Below are 18,016 nucleotides of genomic sequence, written 5' to 3'. Positions count from 1 at the left end.
GGCCAGAGATGTGTTGTAAAGATTAATCAGATTGATGCTTGTATGATGTAAAAGATACAGGACTCTAAATATTAATACTCTGTTGCTGCAGTTCTGTATAGGGTTATGCACTAAACATAACACAATAAAAAAGAGGCACCTACCCATCTGGAATTGGAAAGCAGTGGTAGCATAAGCCCTAGTAAAGTGGCAGCTGTCTATGCTGTACGCTAGAAAAGTATTTTTGTCCTGGCATCAAATTTGCCATGCTCAGGAGCTGAATTGTTTTAATGTTACTGTTTTCCAGTCTCCACATTTTAAACCCTAACAACTCTGTAGAAAAACTCTGAGACAAGTCTGTTGTCTCCAGTACTACCTTCAGAAAGGGAGATACGTATACACCCTAAATGTTGGAGGGGCAGTGCTGAATAGCAGCAAAAAGCAGTACAAAGGAGACTTTGGAGGGAGATGGCTTCTGGTTTCGTCAAAATGGGACCATATCGTAAGTTTCTACAAACTTTGTCTTTTTTACAGAGAGGTTGTGGCATATCTAGACTTTCCTGTCTGGAGGAGAAAACACCTTCAATATATAAATAGAAGGCTTAGAGAACGCTTAATTATAATTTTTGAGAAATTTGGTTTCTAATTGCAGGATTAATGTGATTCATGAAAAGTAGGACCAGCAGTTCTCTGCTTTATAAGGAAGGACACATCATCTGCATAATTATTAAAATTTATTTTAAATAATTAGACCACAACTGAAAAATCATGAGAGAAGTATACCAAAAATGATGTAGAATGAACACTTTCTAAATTACTTTTGCTTAAATTTTGTTATACTTAGTAAAGGTCAAAATATACATGTTTACCAGAAATGTTCCGTTCATCAGAATAATCTGCTAAAACATACACACATAAATTGTGACAGTGTGCATTTTATGTTGCCTGCTTTATGATTTATTTAAATAACAAATAAAGGAAAGTAGCTTTTTGTGTGGCTTCCAAGCCGTGTACTAAGTATTCTCCACAATGTCTGGGGTCAGAATCCAAGCCAGCCTCCTTCAGTGTGAGTGGAGAGATGCTCATCGGTTCCACGATGAATTGAACTCAACCTGAAAGGAGGCTTTGGCAACTGTCTCTCAAAGAATGGAGACGGCTGTGTGTGCAGTGTGCCTCCTTCTATGGGAGACACAGAAATAGAAATACAGTGGCTATTAATACTTTTTTTTAGACAAACAAAGACTCTTGGAACTCGTAAAATTCAGAGAAAAGAACAATAAGGAAACAGTGAGAAAGATCATGCGCCACGTGCTCTGGATGTAATAAGTAATGAATCAAACTGGAACAATTACAGTTTTCATTAGGAAAAAAAGATTAGGAGCGTACGTTATCTGAGTATAATTACAGCAGGCCATTGTTGACGTTAAGTAGCAATGTTTTATCAAAGCATGTAAATAAGGCCTGTCTGTTGCACCCATGCTATTGTAGAATTTAAAAATCAATCTTGTGTTTTACGTAATTCGGTCAGTTTTGGTTTAAAAAACAAACCTAATTTGACTGCAGCCAAGAAGGATGTTTGACATTTCTTACCTTTCGTTCATTTTCGAAAATCATCCAGATGGAAAAACTGCTTTTTATGGTATTCGGTAAAGGGAAAAATGAGTTATAGAATTATCATGTCAGAATTTCCTGTAGGGTAAATGAAAATGAAGTAAAAGTTCGTAAGTGATTTGATCACAAATTCTGAGATTTACTGACTACCTGGGAACTGTTGCAGTGTAAGAAGTGATAGGACCAGCAGTGCTTGTTGCATTATTTTTGTTGAAACCAAATTCTCCTTGTGTAAATGATGTTACCAGTTGTTGTGGTTTTGGCCAGATTGGCCAATCAGAATGACAGATGGCCCTCCCCCCCTCTCTCCTCAGAGAGGAGAGGAAGAGATAAGGAGATTTACGAGTTTAGAAAAAGAACTAAACTAAAGAAAATAATAATAAATAAGAAAATAGTAAATAATAATAGAATAATAAAAATTAAAGAAAAAAGTATACAATATATACAAAACCGTATCCAGCTCCCAGGATGACGATCGTGTCACCAGCAGACACAGCGAAAGTCACAGACTGGAGTCAGCAACGGACAGGAGCTGAATTCCGGAACTAGAGTCAGGAATGCTCAGATCGGGATCAAAGGCAGACGAACAGAAAGGGTCCTCCTCAGACGTTGGCCATTGAAGAAAGAGCGAGCCAGAGCGCCCTTGCCCCTTTGATCCCTCAGCTTTTATACTGAGCATGATGCAGATGGGATGGAATACCCTGTGGGTCAGTTTTGGGTCACCTGTCCCGTCCACTCCCCCCTGCAGGTGGGACCCCTCTACGCTTCTCCGCTTCCAACTCTCTAACGGGGCAAACAGCGAAGTTAGCTGACCTTGGTTGTTATAGCAGTAAGTATAAGCAAGAGCCTCTCTGCGTACCCTTCCTTGGTAGGATCAGGTCTTATCACTCTGAGAGTGAACAGTTTCTGAACAATATGCTGTTAATTCCAGAGTTTGGTCAGTTAGAAGAGGCCCAGCTAAAAAGTAAAACTACAAATCAGAAAATTGTTTCTGTTTTACCTCAAACCAGGACACCAGTCCATCTTGGGATGGGGAAGGTTGCCAGGCAAGTTTTTCACTATCATTCATTATTATTTTCATGCTATCCTCTGTAAAGAAAAAAAATCAGGGTTCTATAGGAATTCTTCCAAACTGAGATGCCATAGCTGAGTTTTCTCAGTTCCAGATGCTTTGTCAGAATTGTAGTTCCCTGAGAGCTGGAACTTATGCATACCTGTGGAAGCAGATGAAAGAATAGGAATAAAAATACGATACTGAATTACTTCTGCTGGTACATGCCTGAAAAAAAATCATCAAAGGTTATTATAATTATGACTGTTATTAGATATCGTGTCTAGTTTCTGCATATTTAAATTCTTTCTGAGAGAGGTGAAACTTAGGCAGCTAGAGATCCCAGGGGAATAATTGCAGAAATGATGACATTCCACTTCTTGAACAAATTTCAATACCAAAGCTGCATTCTGTGTACTTATATTTCCTCTTAATTATACTTGGATGCAGGATAGATAGTAATTTTCTGTCTTACAAATGCATGTAGCCAATTAGTCTTGTAGATCATGAATACCCAATGGCCTAACTCATTAAATGGAATTTTCCTTTTCTGTTGTTATGGCAAAAGAGTCTGCAAATAGCTGAATATCATCTTTCTCTGTCAGCTCAGCCTTGGCTAAGGCTACAAATCCAGTAACTTGAGCAAGTGAGCAATTCCTGGGTTTACCTGTACTCCTTACAGTTATGCCATCTTAGTCTTGTATGTGTATGTGTATGTATGTATTGTAAATAGGTGTAGGCTGTTTGGCTCCTCTGCACTTCTGGTACTCAATTTTAATGCCACAGTTTTGATGCTATTTGATGACTTGCTGATTCCCGAGAAATTCTGATCCCAGAAGCTCTGTCTGGCCCACTGAGACATGGAGACCTGAGCTCTTTTTGCCCATGGAAGCAAAGATAAGAAAAATTGGTGATGTGTCTCTGAAGAAACCACTGCTTATATCAAATGGTCAAACACAGATATTCTTTTCTTCTTCCCTCTGGTTGTTTTGGTTTGGTTGGGTTTTTTTTTGCATATCATGCTTGCCATTCTGTCATCTGAGGGTATGAAGATAATACATGTAGCTTAGACTACCTCACAGGCAGGATTCATAGAGATGACGAAGGCAGAATGTTATGACCAGAGAGAACCAGGGAACCACCAGACAATTGTGAAAAGAGTTACAGACCCAGTATTTCTTTGAGCCAGTTTTGCTAAGTTACGGTGTTGGTAAATAATGAATGCGATGTGATGACATGACTTGGTGATTGGCCTTGATGCTTTGCAGTGGTAGCATGTTTCCCCAAGGGTGAGTGTTGCTTATCTAACATTTCATCCTACTCTTTTTCATAATGTTGCGTGACATCTGAGACTTTGATATTGTAGTGCTACGGCAGATACTGGGTTGTGATTTTAGAAGCAATGGTTTCAAATATTATAGAAACAACAAAACCTCTCCATTCAGGGGAAGTGTACCCTGTAATCTTATTACTGGCATAGTTATCTCCAGTGCCTGCGTGACAGGTATTTGCAAAACTCCTCTGGGGATTTGAATTGAATATCTGTTTTCTTGAAAGAAAAAAACACTTACTGTTCAGGGAAATGGCAAGTGGTTACGCTGGATTTAGATTACTAACATTTGAGTGTGTTGTATCTGTTGTTATTTTTAATTGCAGACTTCCCAGAGAAACAACAGAAATTTTAAATGTGTTACAAAGAACTCTTAAACACCTCTTAAAAGTATGCAAAAATATACATCTTTTTACTATTAGGATTCTGTTCCTGGGTTTGTAACTTGAGGGTTATGCCCCTTCTGCTGTGTACCCCGTACTTGTGGTCCTGGGCAATTAACTGTAACTGCTTGTGGGGAGATGAGCTGAGTGCATATATACCATATATATAGATTGTAAGGTACATACGGTATTGCTGTTTGTATTTCTTCACATTCTTCTTTCTGCCACTGACTGTTAGAGAGAATCCTAATCTTCTCTTTTACTGCTTATACCTTTAAGAATCAAAACATTATTATCTGATCTGCATCTTCTTGCTAATTCACATGGACCTTATGATGGAGGCCTTAAAACTTCTTCGTTACAGTTGCCGCTAGGATGCGGTGCAAATCTTCCAGGGAGGGGAGAGGGTCTTGAATGCGAGTTTGCTTACAGATATTAAAAGTTTGGAGTAAAATGTGAAACCATTTTTGTGTCTAAAAATAGTGGCAGCATGAAAGCAGCGAGTAAATTTAACTTGCTAGACAGTTGTAATTTTCACAATGCATTTGTCAAATAGCTTGGAAAGAATCCAGGGCATGTTTGGATTCAGAAAAAAAAAAAAGTAGAGATGGACTCAGACTAAAAATGTGAGCTAAATGTCCTCCAAGGTTTACGGAAATTAGGCTATAAACTTCATTACACAACTCAGTAAGGGACACAATCAAAAGGTGTGTGCGGGGGATTTTGAACTTTGGGGAAAGTCGAATTTTGTTTCATATCTGATTGGCAACTAAATGCAACTGATTTGTCTTGGGGTCTTCCATTTAACTAATTGGAAAACCGGTGCTTCCTTTGAACTATTAGTGCATTTGGAATTTGGGAGGTTTGATACACTAGTCTTTTTAGCCCAGTGTTTATTTGGCTTTTAATATCACTATGTCTATTAAGAACTCTTCTTCATTGAGTCTTCGTAATATGCAGTGTTGACTCCACTGTCATGGAAATCAGTATGATCACAAGTACAGCTTAGTGAAATTACCAAGAGGGGATAAAGAGATGCCTTATCATTGCAAATAACAAGTGTGGCTTTTAAAAAAACCAAGGCAAATAGATGAGCTTGATGGCATCTCGAAGTTGTGCAGTGTGCTACGGTTCCCCGCCTCTCTCAGATGCTGCTCATTGTTTTATTTGTCATAGGGCTGTTGGGGAGAGGGATGTTAAACTTTTTGTGATTGATTGCAGAGTTTTATGCTGAAAGGGGAGTTTTTTCTTTAGTTGGATGAAGCCTTGATGGGACTCTGTGCACATCTGACATTATTATTTGTTATTGTATTAATAAGTAAAAATCAGTTTATATTTCTGAACTGGATTTTCATGTTAAGCCATTACAGTACTGCAGTTCTACCCTTCAATTCTGGCTTATAATGCTGTAAGTTTTAGACAGTTTGAACTAGGGCTTTCTCTGCCCGGCTTTGTTGCTGACAGTGAATTGCCTCAGAGAATTTGATTATTTCTGCTAAGAGTCTTTGCTTGTAGTTGCAGCTCTCTTCTGAGTGTAATTCATTATTTTTGTTTTCTGAGTCATCTCTCTCTTATTTTCCAGGTTGGTGAGAGGCAGAGGGTTCTGGTAACAGAAGAATCCTTTGATTCCAATTACTATGTTGCTCACAATCCTTTCTATGAGCAGGTACGGTTAAATAAACAAAATAACATCTTTTTGTTTTATTTTTGCTTTCTGATAATCTCAGCAACACAGTGTGCCACAGTGTAAAGAACAAGTAAAGAAATAAGAACATTTTCCAGGAAAGGCGTGACCATCAAGACTTGTTTATGAGATATTTTGTTTCTGTGTTGTAAATACAATTTACCTGAAATTATGTTAAGTGGCTCTTTGAATATACAGCATGAGGAGAATACATGCTATGTATCTAAATAACATTATTTAAATGGTTTAAGAAGCTGTTAATTATTGCTGTAAGTTTAATTTCTGTGTCTCCAAAGCATTGTTTTCTGAATAGATGAATCTTGATAATTTCCATAGATCTTTCGGAAAATCTTTTCAGGCAATGCAATTTGCGAAAAAAAAAAATAAAAATCAAACAATAGGAAGGGTCAGAAACTTCTTTAGATTAAGATTTCAACCTGGTATGTTGTATTTCCTTCTGTGGACTTTTCTATAAATGAATTCTTTCCACACAGAAACATTGTCTTTGAGCTAGGAAGGAAGCACAGCATCTATTTCACACAATTACTAGTTTTGCTCAAAAGCAGATGACTTGCTGAAAACCAATAAAATTGGCTTTTCTGAATCATCGTAATTTTATTCTGCTTTTGCCTTTGGCTTGTTCTCCATTTTATTGCACTGAGCTGTTCACAGTTTGCCTTTGCCACCTTTCGTTATTCAGTTGTCTGAACCTGGAGAAGGCTACTGGTGATGGCTGTGCTTATACAGTCACCAATAGTGCTTTCTTCTGGTTCCAGGTTATGTTACAGCATTTATTTATTAATTTTTGCTTAGTGGTAAGTCACATTAATGCTCTTGAAATATCTGTTTCTGTTAGATATCTGGTTTACTAATTATTTTTTCCTCAGGTTCGGGGTTTTTTCTTCTTCTGTCTAAGTCTTATATATGACTGTTCCTTGCTTTTGTAGCTTATCAGTCAGATTTTAGGAACATGGTTTTCCATATAGAGATTAAAAACAAATTGCTTGGGGATTTTTGGTGTTTAATGCTTGTTTTATAAAAGTTTCATTCATTAAAGGAAAAGCAGCATGTGCAAAGTGTTGATGTTTTATGGGGTGATTATACAGCATCTAATACAGCTCCTGATTGGGACTGGTAAAGAATACACAAAATACAAATAATAACATAGTGAGTAATTTTAAATAATATTATGGAATAAATACTTTCCATTATTAAAATGTATGGGTTTTTGCTAAAATCTTATCTGTGGCCTGTTTGACAAGGGTAATATCCTACTGTTCGCCCAGGTAAGCGCAAGACTTGGTGCTAGTGACTAACTTTAATAGCAGTACATTTAATGGTAGTAAATTGAAAACCACTCTTGAGTCACTAAATATCGTATTATACTTTGGAAGCTGAAGCTCAGAGTGCTGGTGTAATGTTCTGTTAACTCAAATAGTTACCAAACCTATTCTCTCTTCACTAAGCTCATCTCTATTAAAAGAGTTTGCTGTTAAAGCCACATCGACAGACCTACACTGACAGACGTCCTGGTAGAACTGCAGCTTACGTTTGTGGAGGCTTTGGTGATGTGGTTTAGGGGTAGTTCATCGAACAGAGTATTCTAAACTGACCAACGGGTACTTTGCCAGAACAACAGTCAAGATGAGGGTTTCTGTTGGTATAACTTTGTTTCTTGACAAAAAGGTTGGGGATGTTTTCCTAACAAATACTTATATCAGAAAAATGTATGAGTGTATGCCAAGCCTGGCTGCTTGGCTGTTTACAGTACCTCCCAGATATTTTCATTTAACCTCTTTCTTTTTCTGAAGTAGTAGTCGCTTACCTGTGTCTGCCCCTAAGGATTTATACTTACTCGCTTTTACATATAGAGATACCAAGATTCAAGAGGTCGCAGGCCCAGTGATACTTAGTTACCTAATTTTCCTTTGATTTACATTTGCTTGAGATGTGTTTTATGGGAAGAACTGTGATCTGGTCACATTGTAATACTGCCTCAGCATTAGGATCTTGGGTTTGTGTTTGCCACTTAATTCCAATTAGTCTCAGGTTGCCCATTTCTGAAAGGCAGAGATGCCTGCTTTTCTTGAAGAATGCTTAGGAAGCTCAGCAGAATCCTAGGATCTGGAAACTTCCTACAGTCATGACCACCTTGAGCCTTCAGGGAAAAAGGGAAACTACTGGCGATGGTTTCCTGCAAGCGGGACACCCAGCGCTTGTAAGAGGTGAAAATGGAGAGGCACTGTTTAGCAACGAAATGCTCTCCAAATGTGGTTGGCGCAGAGTTTTATTCTGAAAATCGTCTGCACATGTTGTCTAAAAATCAGGCTGGTTTAAGGCGGTTCAGTTTCAGCATCCAAAACCCAAGATATACATACGTGGTTATCACCTTTAAAAAGCCTGCATTTGTGTGTGGATGAGCTTCAGGTAAATGCGATTATGTAAGTCCCTGTGATTCAGTTTTTCATTGTTTAATCAGGAAATGACTCCACTTTTCTTTTTTAACTGCTTCTCTATTTGTAGAGCATTTTGTGCCATTTGTTCTTCCAGCAAAACATCTTGCTCCTGTGTATTGGGCTCTTTCTTTTGTAGCCTGCATGACCTAGGAACATCTGTTACGTGGTGTCTTTTTCATGAAGTTCTTATGGGACTGTCTGATATCACAGTTGTGCAAATTCAGGAAAGGCTAGCATTAGTTGCTGACCCAAGAAACACACCCATTTTTACAGGGATTCCTTGTCAATCATGCATCTCAGCTGCAAAGAACCTGCGCAATCAAAATAAGGGCTTGTGCAAACAGAAACAAGGGCATAATTTCTGTGATGAGCATTTACAGACTCAAAACCATATTTTTTTTAAAATGATCATGGGATAGATCTGTAAATAGGAAGCTTTACAGCAGTCTATTAGAATTGCGTAGTACAAGTTCCCTTGGGAACTGTTTGGATCTGGATTCAGCTCAGGCCCAACTTTCTTATCAATCAGAAAACACGACACAGGGAATCGGTTGGAGTTGAAAGGAGCTGAGCTAACACTGCAAAGCTCTTGAAGAATGCAAACTGGACGTGTTACTGGTCAGGTGTGTCAGGGCTACAGTGTATGCTGGTGAATAAAATTTTAAAGTTTTAGGATTTTCTCTGGTGTTTATCAAAAGTCTGTTTTCTGAGTGGAAGCTAGAGACACTGATGTCCTTTGTGGTATCTAGTAACTATGTCTTCATCTTTATTCTAAAGGTTCTTGTGCCAAAGGATCCTCTGCTAATGGGTAAGATGGTAGAAGTGAATATTTATGAAGCTGGGAAACATTTTATGAAGGGGCAACCCGTGTCAGATGCCAGGGTTTACACTGCATCCATCACCAGACCGTTAGCAAAAGGAGAAGTTTCTGGTTTAACAGAGGTGAGTAAAAGACATTTTCTGCTTTACTACACTGGTGAAACAGCAGCTGTTCAAGCATTATGATTCCGTGCTATGTATCTGTTATCATTTTATAGTTCCCCTTTTATGTATGCATGAAGCTTTAATCTTTCCTGACAGATTGAAATCTGAATTTAAAAGATTTTTTTGCTGATGCCCATAGCTTTACTTTGCTGACTGTAAAGGCAATAATACTCTTGTTTCTTGTTCCAGGGTGCAAGGTGAGGAAAGAACTTATTAGAATTGAAAAGATTTAACACCAGTGATTATATAATTCAATGTATTTCAGTTCTAGTTTAGTGGAAGGATGAATCAGTTTATTTTGCTTTACAAAACTGTTTTAAAAAATGTTTTGATTACGTGTCTGTTAAAACAGGTCAAAATTGGGTCCAGAAATTCAAAATTAATTGATGGGTAGAGGTACGGAATATTTACAATATATTTTGGAAAAAGGTCAACATCTGATTTAGTCATGTAAAGACAATGAAACTCTCTTAAAAAGAGATCTGATCCTTATTTTACACCTCAGTAGGTATGGCTGTTAGCCAAGTTTTCTCATACATTTCATGGAGCTCTAGTTGTAAAAACTGATGGAGTGTGAAATGAAAATGTGTATCGCATTTCTAAGCACATTTGATGTCCTTTCTCCAGCACTGTTGTTAGGATCTCTAAAAATATGTAGCAATAATTTAGCACATGGAAGAAGGATAACTGGCAATTTATCTGGCCACCTTGCTGCTTTTACAGTAAATTGTTGACAAGTATTAAAGTATATACGCATCCTTGTTAAAGTTCTAAGTAGTCATATTTAAAAGAAATAATCAATGCATACCTTACGTGACGAGTGTTGCGCTAAGCTACTTGGTCTCTTGAATAAACCTGGCTATGGAAACACAGAGCAACAATAATGCACTTACTATAATGTGTTTGGCAGATCATGAAACTTAAGGACAAACACACTGCTAATCTCTCCTTTGAATATTGTCTATGTATTTGTATATTGGCCTGATAAGGGTCTGTAAGAGGAAAAAAACAGCCAAAACCCTCAAATTGTCTGATTGGACTATATAGCTATTTAAACACATCTGATTTTTTCATCAGAACACTTTTTTTAATAATCTGCTGGAACAGAACCAAGCCTGTCATTAAACTGAGTAGATGCTGCCAGGAGCTTGTAGCATGGGAACAAGCAAGCAGACTGTTGACTGAAATTTTGCATGTTAAAAAAGAGAGATAAAAATATTAAAATCAAGGATAGTGATAATTTCTCTAAGAACTCATTCCTGACCTTTGAGTAGATATGAACAAGTACCTGGAATGCCCAAGTAAATGGCTACAATAAGCGAATGATAAGACAAATTGCTTTTCATTACTTTTGTGGCTGCCAGTGCTCCTTCAAGGCAGTGTCTCATTTATGTTTGATCCGCTGGACATGTTATGAACTTTCACTTTCTGGAAAAAACTAGAGTCTCAATACTTCAGTGAATGGGACATCTTTTGTATAGGGAAGCTACAGCTGCAAGCTTTTAATCATGCTTCGCCAATGTATAATATACAGAACGCAAACTGAAATTGTTAGTGGGAAGTTCCTCCTGACAAATCATATGTAAGTGACAAATCCGGAACTTTCTTTAGGTTCCCAGGAAAAAAAGTCAGTTTGTCACAAGAGTCACAGTTGGTTTTTGGTTGGGCAAAAGCTGCTCTTTATGTTGTTTTGTATAGTTGGACTGCTGGTAAACTTTTCCTGGTAGATGTGCTCAAGACATGTAATTCTAACTTAAGATGCTTATGAGCAAGACAAAAGGGGCAACATATGTCATATGACTGTTTATCTAGCTTGTTACATGTACAGATGGCAGGTTGAGGAATGAATGAGACTACTCAGAACATATGTATTCAGGTACTCCCTCAAAAGTAGCCGAAGATATTGGATCTTCAACAAGATCTCAAGGGTCTCCACCAGATTTTCAGAAGGGCAGCATGCAGAACAAAAACCTTGGATAACTTTTATGTTAGGTCAAGCTACCAAACTATGTAATGGAGAGAAGGAACAGTTACCTAAAATAGCTTACAGAAGCGAAAAAAGAAAACATATGGCCCTTCCACTTTCTCCTTCCCACTTTGCACAAAAATGAGCAAGAATTAGGGCCTGCTTTACATCCCCAGGCTTGAAAGGATGGGTAGCCAGCTTCCAGGTGGCTCTTTCTGTTGCTCAGCATGGCTGTCCTCTGGGCAGAAGCTCTTCTAGGCACCGACCAGCATCCTCTAGCTGGTGTGCTATCTGATGTGCCCAGGAAGTTTCTAGTGGACTTTTAGTCTCACCCTGTCAGTGGTAGGATTTCCCTCTCAACTCCTTTATGTTTGTGGGTCCCTGATGAGAGCTAGTTCAGAGAAGCACACAAATTTAAATGTAGACCGAGGTAATGTAGATCAAACGAATGTGATAATGGGCTGTACTGCAGTAAAACATTTATACGCTTCAGTCCATTCCCATTCAACAAAGCCCTTGGCTCTTTCCTAATGACCGTGTAAATTATTGGGGCTGCAGTGCACACCTTACAGATCGGCACGTTGCGCAAGGACAATGATGAAGAGGGATAGGTTGCTGAGTCAGGCCTGTAACGTGATTGTAGACAGTCTGGAGCAGTTAAAAAGATGCTATTTTTGTAGTGAACCCTAGGCATCGCTTGCTATTATTAACAATATTTTCATTAGGTTGCATTGGACACAATAAAAGATATTTCAAAATACATCACAGCTGTACTTCTCTCTAATGAGGAGTGTTCACGGGAGAAGTGAAAGCTTTCAAAACTGTACAGATTTTAAGGAAATTAATCATATGGCTAAAAAAATAAAGTTATAAAAATTGAGAGCACCATAATGCGAGGATGTCAAAGCAAGCTGCAAACCCATCCTAAGCAAGAAGAAACTTCTGAAAATGCTGTGATGAGTAATACCTCCAAAAGATCAGAGCTTATCTGCAATTATGTGCTCTCTTTCTCATCTGCTATATGTCCCTCAACACTTTTTTCTGATGAATTCAGAGGGAGCAACATGGTGTGTCAGAAGGAACAATTGTAGGCCTTTTTTTTACCCTTTTGACCACATGGCTGGGATGACAAATTGATCCAAGGAAATACAAGAAGTAGGTCACCAACTGGAATTAACAGATTTGACTGGAAAAGAGGGAACGGAAAATGTCACGCAAAGGACAGTTTACAGGCTCCATAAAATATTCACGGATTGTATATCTGTGCCAGATAAGAAGCAGACAAATATTCATAGAATCAATTCAGGATATTTCTAGCATATCATTTTTGTCATGCTTTTTCAATATATAAAAAACACACCTAATATGTATAGCCATTAATATATTAATGATGTAGAATCTCTTAGCAGTTATTATATTCTCTAAGGAAAAAACTGTGTCTAAGTAGACGGGCTTAGAATAAGGTTTTGACGTTCTATAACATTAGGCTCTGTGACAGAAGTTGTGACAGGAAGGACAGAGGAATGCTGGAGTCAGCAGCTCAGGTTAAAAAGCTGTCAAAAGCGATCAGACTCACTGATTGTAGTGGACATACTAAATATTGAAATGCACAGGTGTTTGCCAGGATATTTTTTTTTTTTTTTAACTTCAGCACGAATTTTTTATAAAAGCCATTCAAAAGTGAATGATATTGCACAATCCTACAGGAGGGCTATTTTGGGGGGCTAACACATTTGGAAATTTAAATTAACTCAGAATTTTAGATCTCCTATGGATTTATTTGGGTTTAAAATGTGCAGTTGCTGATTCAGTAATAGAACAATGTTTAGAAGATACATAGCAGAGGATATATAGGTGAAAGTTGAAATCAATAAAACGTGAACACATGTAAAGGCATTTCTGTATTTTGTTCTAGTGAATCTAGCAGGATATATGTATGTGGACTGGGCATTAAAAAGGATTGGTAGTAACATTAAAAATCATTCAGACAAAACAAGCATATCATAAGTTACTAACTGCAATTACAAATACCAGCGAATAAATATTTCAAATCTTTGATCAAGAATTAGTTCTGCTAAGTTTCACAGGAAAAAAAACAAGATGTGAATGCTGCAGATGAGATAGCCTTTCACTGAGGTGGACTTGGAATTGACAAAGCAATAAGGATGTACTTCAGCATTTTGAGATTCAGTAAAGCAATTTAGAATATCTGCTGTGTTCTTAAGCGCTCTGGTAAACTAGTCTTTGAGATTTTTTTGAGGTGGGTTTGCAATGCACGTAGTACTGAGTACATTGTCAGTGGATAATAAATACTTTTGAAAAGTCAGCAGTGTGGGTCAACAGTCTGAATATCATTTAATTTTAAAATAACATTTTAATATTTTTATTTCTTTTATTTGGCCATGTTTAGGGATCTTGACAGTTTCTCAGCAGCTTACAGTAAAATACCTAATAAATATATACCGTTTACGGACAAATGTTTGCCTGAACCTAATCATTGAAAAAAACCCAAGAATCTGCAAGAATATGATCTCTTGTTAGAAATGGAAACAGACTATGTTATGCTTCTGTACTCCAAAAATAATTCTAGTTGTTTACATATGTTCTGTGACCAGAGGAAAAAAAATATTGCAAGATGAGAAATATATGAAGAAGAGACCAAAGGACTGAGGGATGAAAATAAAAGGCTGGCTACATGCCAGAATTGTAATGCATTGCCAAAGTCAAAGCCCTATAAGTCTTGAGGGCCTTTGGTGGGAAATTTTCATCAGATGGAAAATTAAGGCAAGAAAAAAAATAATTTTAGCAGGCTATTTAATTATGTAGTCATGATTATTTTATGTTCATAATTCCTGTTTCCATAATGCATCTATGGGTGACTTTCTTTTCAAGCAAATATAGGCACATCTTTCTCTCAGTTACCTGTTTTCTGTTGGTTTATGTGATAATGTTCTCCGTGTCTAACACTTGCCCTGTGAACGACTCCTGCTGGCAGTACCCATTTGCAATATCTCCTTTTGTGAGTGTGGGATCTTGGTGCATATCTCTATGGCTCCCAGGCCATGATAATATCCACAGTTGGCCCGTTAAGCTAATAGCTATTCGAGTCATTGGGATCTTCAGAGGAAACGAAGAGAGACCTACTGTTTTTCAGTTAGCAAGCTATTGCTTGGTCAGTCTGCCTGTTCCTTTTTGTCTCCAACCTGCCTTCATTTTTTGCAGTCGATACTGTAGCATTGTACTTCTGGATACTACCGAAGAAGCTTTCTGCTCCTGGTCTCCTAGTTAGCCATAGGTATTTTCTAGTTACATTAGTAAAAGATGACCTCTAAACATTACCCGCCTTTTTTTCTGATGTTTGGAAACAGGAAAGCTGCATATATATCAAACACTCCTTTATAGCCTGCCAGAAAGAAGAATCAACAAAGCATAGCTTAAAGGGAGCTCTCTGATCTCAGGTAGAAAGGGTGCTTCACTTGCGGGCAAAATAAAATGGAGAAGGGGGAAGAAAGTATCTTCTGCTGGAACAGAAATGAAAGAAATCATAGCAGAATTGAGATATCTGTATTGGAAACTTCCTTCAAGGATTTGGAAAGAAATGTGGAAGACGTGTGTAAAACTGAAGTTATTATTAAGCACAGTTTTTACATACACTGGAGCGTCAAAGTGGTGGAAAACTTGGTTCCTGAACAGGAACTAGAGATTAGAGATTTAGGGAAAAAAGAGAATGAGGAAGCAAATTTGAGATCAAAAATGGCATAGGGGTGCGAGGAGAGGAATCTTTCATACAATTACAGAAGGAGAAACTTTAGAAAGTCTGAGAAATGCTAATGAAAGATCAGAATTTCCAAAGAAGAAAGATAAAGTAAAATAAAATACACCTTTTACCTGCCTTGGAAAGTTACTTTACAAAGGGATTTTTGCATCATGATGTCCAAGTTTGAGAAATATGTGGGGAAGTTTCTATTTAAGATAAATATACAGACAGATAAAGGAACATTTTCTGTGTAAAATAGTTTTTCAGGTAATACTTCATGAAAATATGGTGCAATATTTGGTGCTCTTGCATTCTGTGCTCCTGCATTCTTTGGAACATACCTTTTGTTGTCTTGGTTGTTCTCTCTCCCTCTTTCTCTGAAAAAACTGATTGTAGTGTGAGGCATACAAATAGTGCTTTTGCATGTATTAATCTGTTTTATTTAATGTGTTACTTGTGTTCCCTGCTGGTTGTTAATAGAGGTCATATAAGATGGTGTTAAATCTTTCTTAATTAATCTTTTTTTTATGTTTTCTTCAGTAATTTCACTAAGGTCCCTATAAAGTCAATGTAAGAAAAGAGAAATTTCCTAAGAGTGGAGCTCAATGCCATCTATGAATGTTTTTAAAAGGACCTTCAAAACTCTCATTTCTCCCTAAAAAAAGGACAAACATTTGCTATGTGCTGTTCCTTAGATACTGATTTTCGTGATCTACACATTATCTGCACACCATGTTGGCTTTCTTTGGGGATTTGGGTTGATTTGAATTTTCCTTCTACTTGATAGCCCAACATTTCTCAGCTTAGAATCGGAAATTCAGGGTGGATTCAATAGATTCTTTCTTACGGGCAGAATAGATTTTTCTTGCTGGGTTTAGATAAGTGCTGGATTGGATCTCCTGTAGTGCTTGGGGAATTTTAATCAATACTAGTTTTTAGGAACATGCTTAGCAAATATCTGTGAAAAAGCTTGAGATGTAGGCCAGCTGCCTTGGGTTATGGGTATGAGTTAGGTGACCTCTTAAGTTTGTTTCCAGCCTTATCTTCTCTAATTCTAGCAACATTTTAATTTAGCCAACAATTATTTGACAACTAGCAAACTGGAATAAAAGGTAGTTCATTGATCCAAAACATTCAGTTCATTGATCCAAGCCAACATAGTTTCACTAAAGGCAAATAATGTCTGACAAATTTGGTGGCCTTCTACGATGGGGTTGTAATGTTAGTGGATAAGGGAAGAGCAATTGACATTGCCTACCTGGACTTGTGCGAAGCGTTTGATGCTGTCCTGCATGACATCCTTGTCTCTAAATTGGAGAGACGTGGATTTGATGGATGAACCACTCGATGCATAAGGAATTAGCTGGATCGTCACGCTTAAAGAGTTGCAGTCGGCAGCTTGATGTCCAAGTGGAGACCAGTAATGAGTGGAGTTCCTCAGGGATTGGTACTGGGACCAGTGCTGTTTAACACCTTTCTTGGTGATGTGGACAGTGGGATTGAGTGCACCCTCATCAAGTTTGCAGACAATGCCAAGCTGTGTGGCATGGTCGACACGCTGGAGGGAAGGGATGCCATCCAGAGGGACCTTGACAGGCTTGAGAGGTGGGCACATGCGAACCTCATGAAGTTCAAACAGGCCACGTGCAAGGTCCTGCACATGGGTTGGGGCAATCCCAGCACAAATACAGGCTGGGCAGAGAATGGGTTAAGAGCAGCCCTAAGGAGAAGGACTTCGGGGTGTTGGTTGATGAGAAGCTCAACATGACCCATCAGTCTGTGCTCGCAGCCCAGAAGGCCAACTGCATCCTGTGCTGCATCAGAAGTGTGGCCAGCAGGTCGAGGGAGGTGATCCTGCCCCTCTACTCTGCTCTGGTGAGACCCCACCTGGAGTACTGCATCCAGCTCTGGGGCCCCCAACATAAGAAGGACATGGACCTGTTGGAGCAAGTCCAGAGGAGGCCCATGAGGATGATCAGACGGCTGGAGCACCTCTCCTGGGAGGACAGGCTGAGAGAGTTGGCGTTGTTCAGCCCAGAGAAGAGAAGGATCCGGGGAGACCTTATAGCAGCCTTCCAGTACTTAAAAGGGGGCCTACAGGAAAGACGAGGAGAGATTCTTTATCAAGGAGTGTAGTGATAGGTTGAGGGGTAATGATTTTAAACTGGAAGAGGGTAGATTTAGATTAGATATTAGGAAGAAATTCTTTACTGTGAGGGTGGTGAGGCACTGGAACAGGTTGCCCAGGAAAGCTGTGGATGCCCCATCCCTGGAAGTGTTCAAGGCCAGGCTGGATGGGGCTTTGAGCAGCTTGGTCTAGTGGGAGGTGTCCCTGCCCATGGCAGGGGGTTGGAACTAGATGATCTTTAAGGTCCCTTCCAACCCAAACCATTCTGTGGTTCTGGGCTTTCTCTGCATTGCATGGAGGGTAAGAATACATAGAGATGATTTAAGGCAGCAAACCCAAGAGGCAGCATAAGACCTTCACCAAGTAGATTTTATCCTGACGTCTTCAATTTAATGGGCATGTTGTCTTTCTGCCCAACCCTCGGCAGGGCTGAATTTCAACTACAGTGATCCAAGCTCAGCTGAAACAACACGTATTACATAGCCCCTTTTCAAACAAATGCTCTCTTAAGTCCATTTCAGGTGAACTTTAGTTTATTTATTTTTCATTTCCTCAACAGACAGTGTTGTTTGGCTGAATGTCACTGTCTAATCACTTTAAATTACATAATTATGTTAATCCTGTGCAGTGTATGCAATAAATGGAAATAGTAATGACTGGGATGAGTCAACTGTCAGTCATTTTCTG

At 38.5% G+C, this 18,016-nt stretch overlaps 1 protein-coding gene across 4 annotated transcripts in view; it reads left to right on the top strand.

Annotated features, from left to right (window-relative positions):
• Positions 1–18,016, top strand: part of CDKAL1 (CDK5 regulatory subunit associated protein 1 like 1) — a 427,625-nt gene that overhangs the window by 391,321 nt on the left and 18,288 nt on the right. For all 4 annotated transcript variants that reach the window (XM_063325809.1, XM_063325812.1, XM_063325811.1 and 1 more), the window contains 2 exons: positions 5,937–6,020; positions 9,272–9,436. In XM_063325809.1, coding sequence (XP_063181879.1) covers positions 5,937–6,020; positions 9,272–9,436 — 249 coding nt within the window. The remainder of the gene's footprint in view (positions 1–5,936; positions 6,021–9,271; positions 9,437–18,016) is intronic.

Source organism: Chroicocephalus ridibundus, chromosome 2 (assembly GCF_963924245.1).
Source record: "Chroicocephalus ridibundus chromosome 2, bChrRid1.1, whole genome shotgun sequence".
Classification (NCBI taxonomy): domain Eukaryota; kingdom Metazoa; phylum Chordata; class Aves; order Charadriiformes; family Laridae; genus Chroicocephalus; species Chroicocephalus ridibundus.
This window is presented reverse-complemented; position numbering and strand designations above follow the sequence as displayed.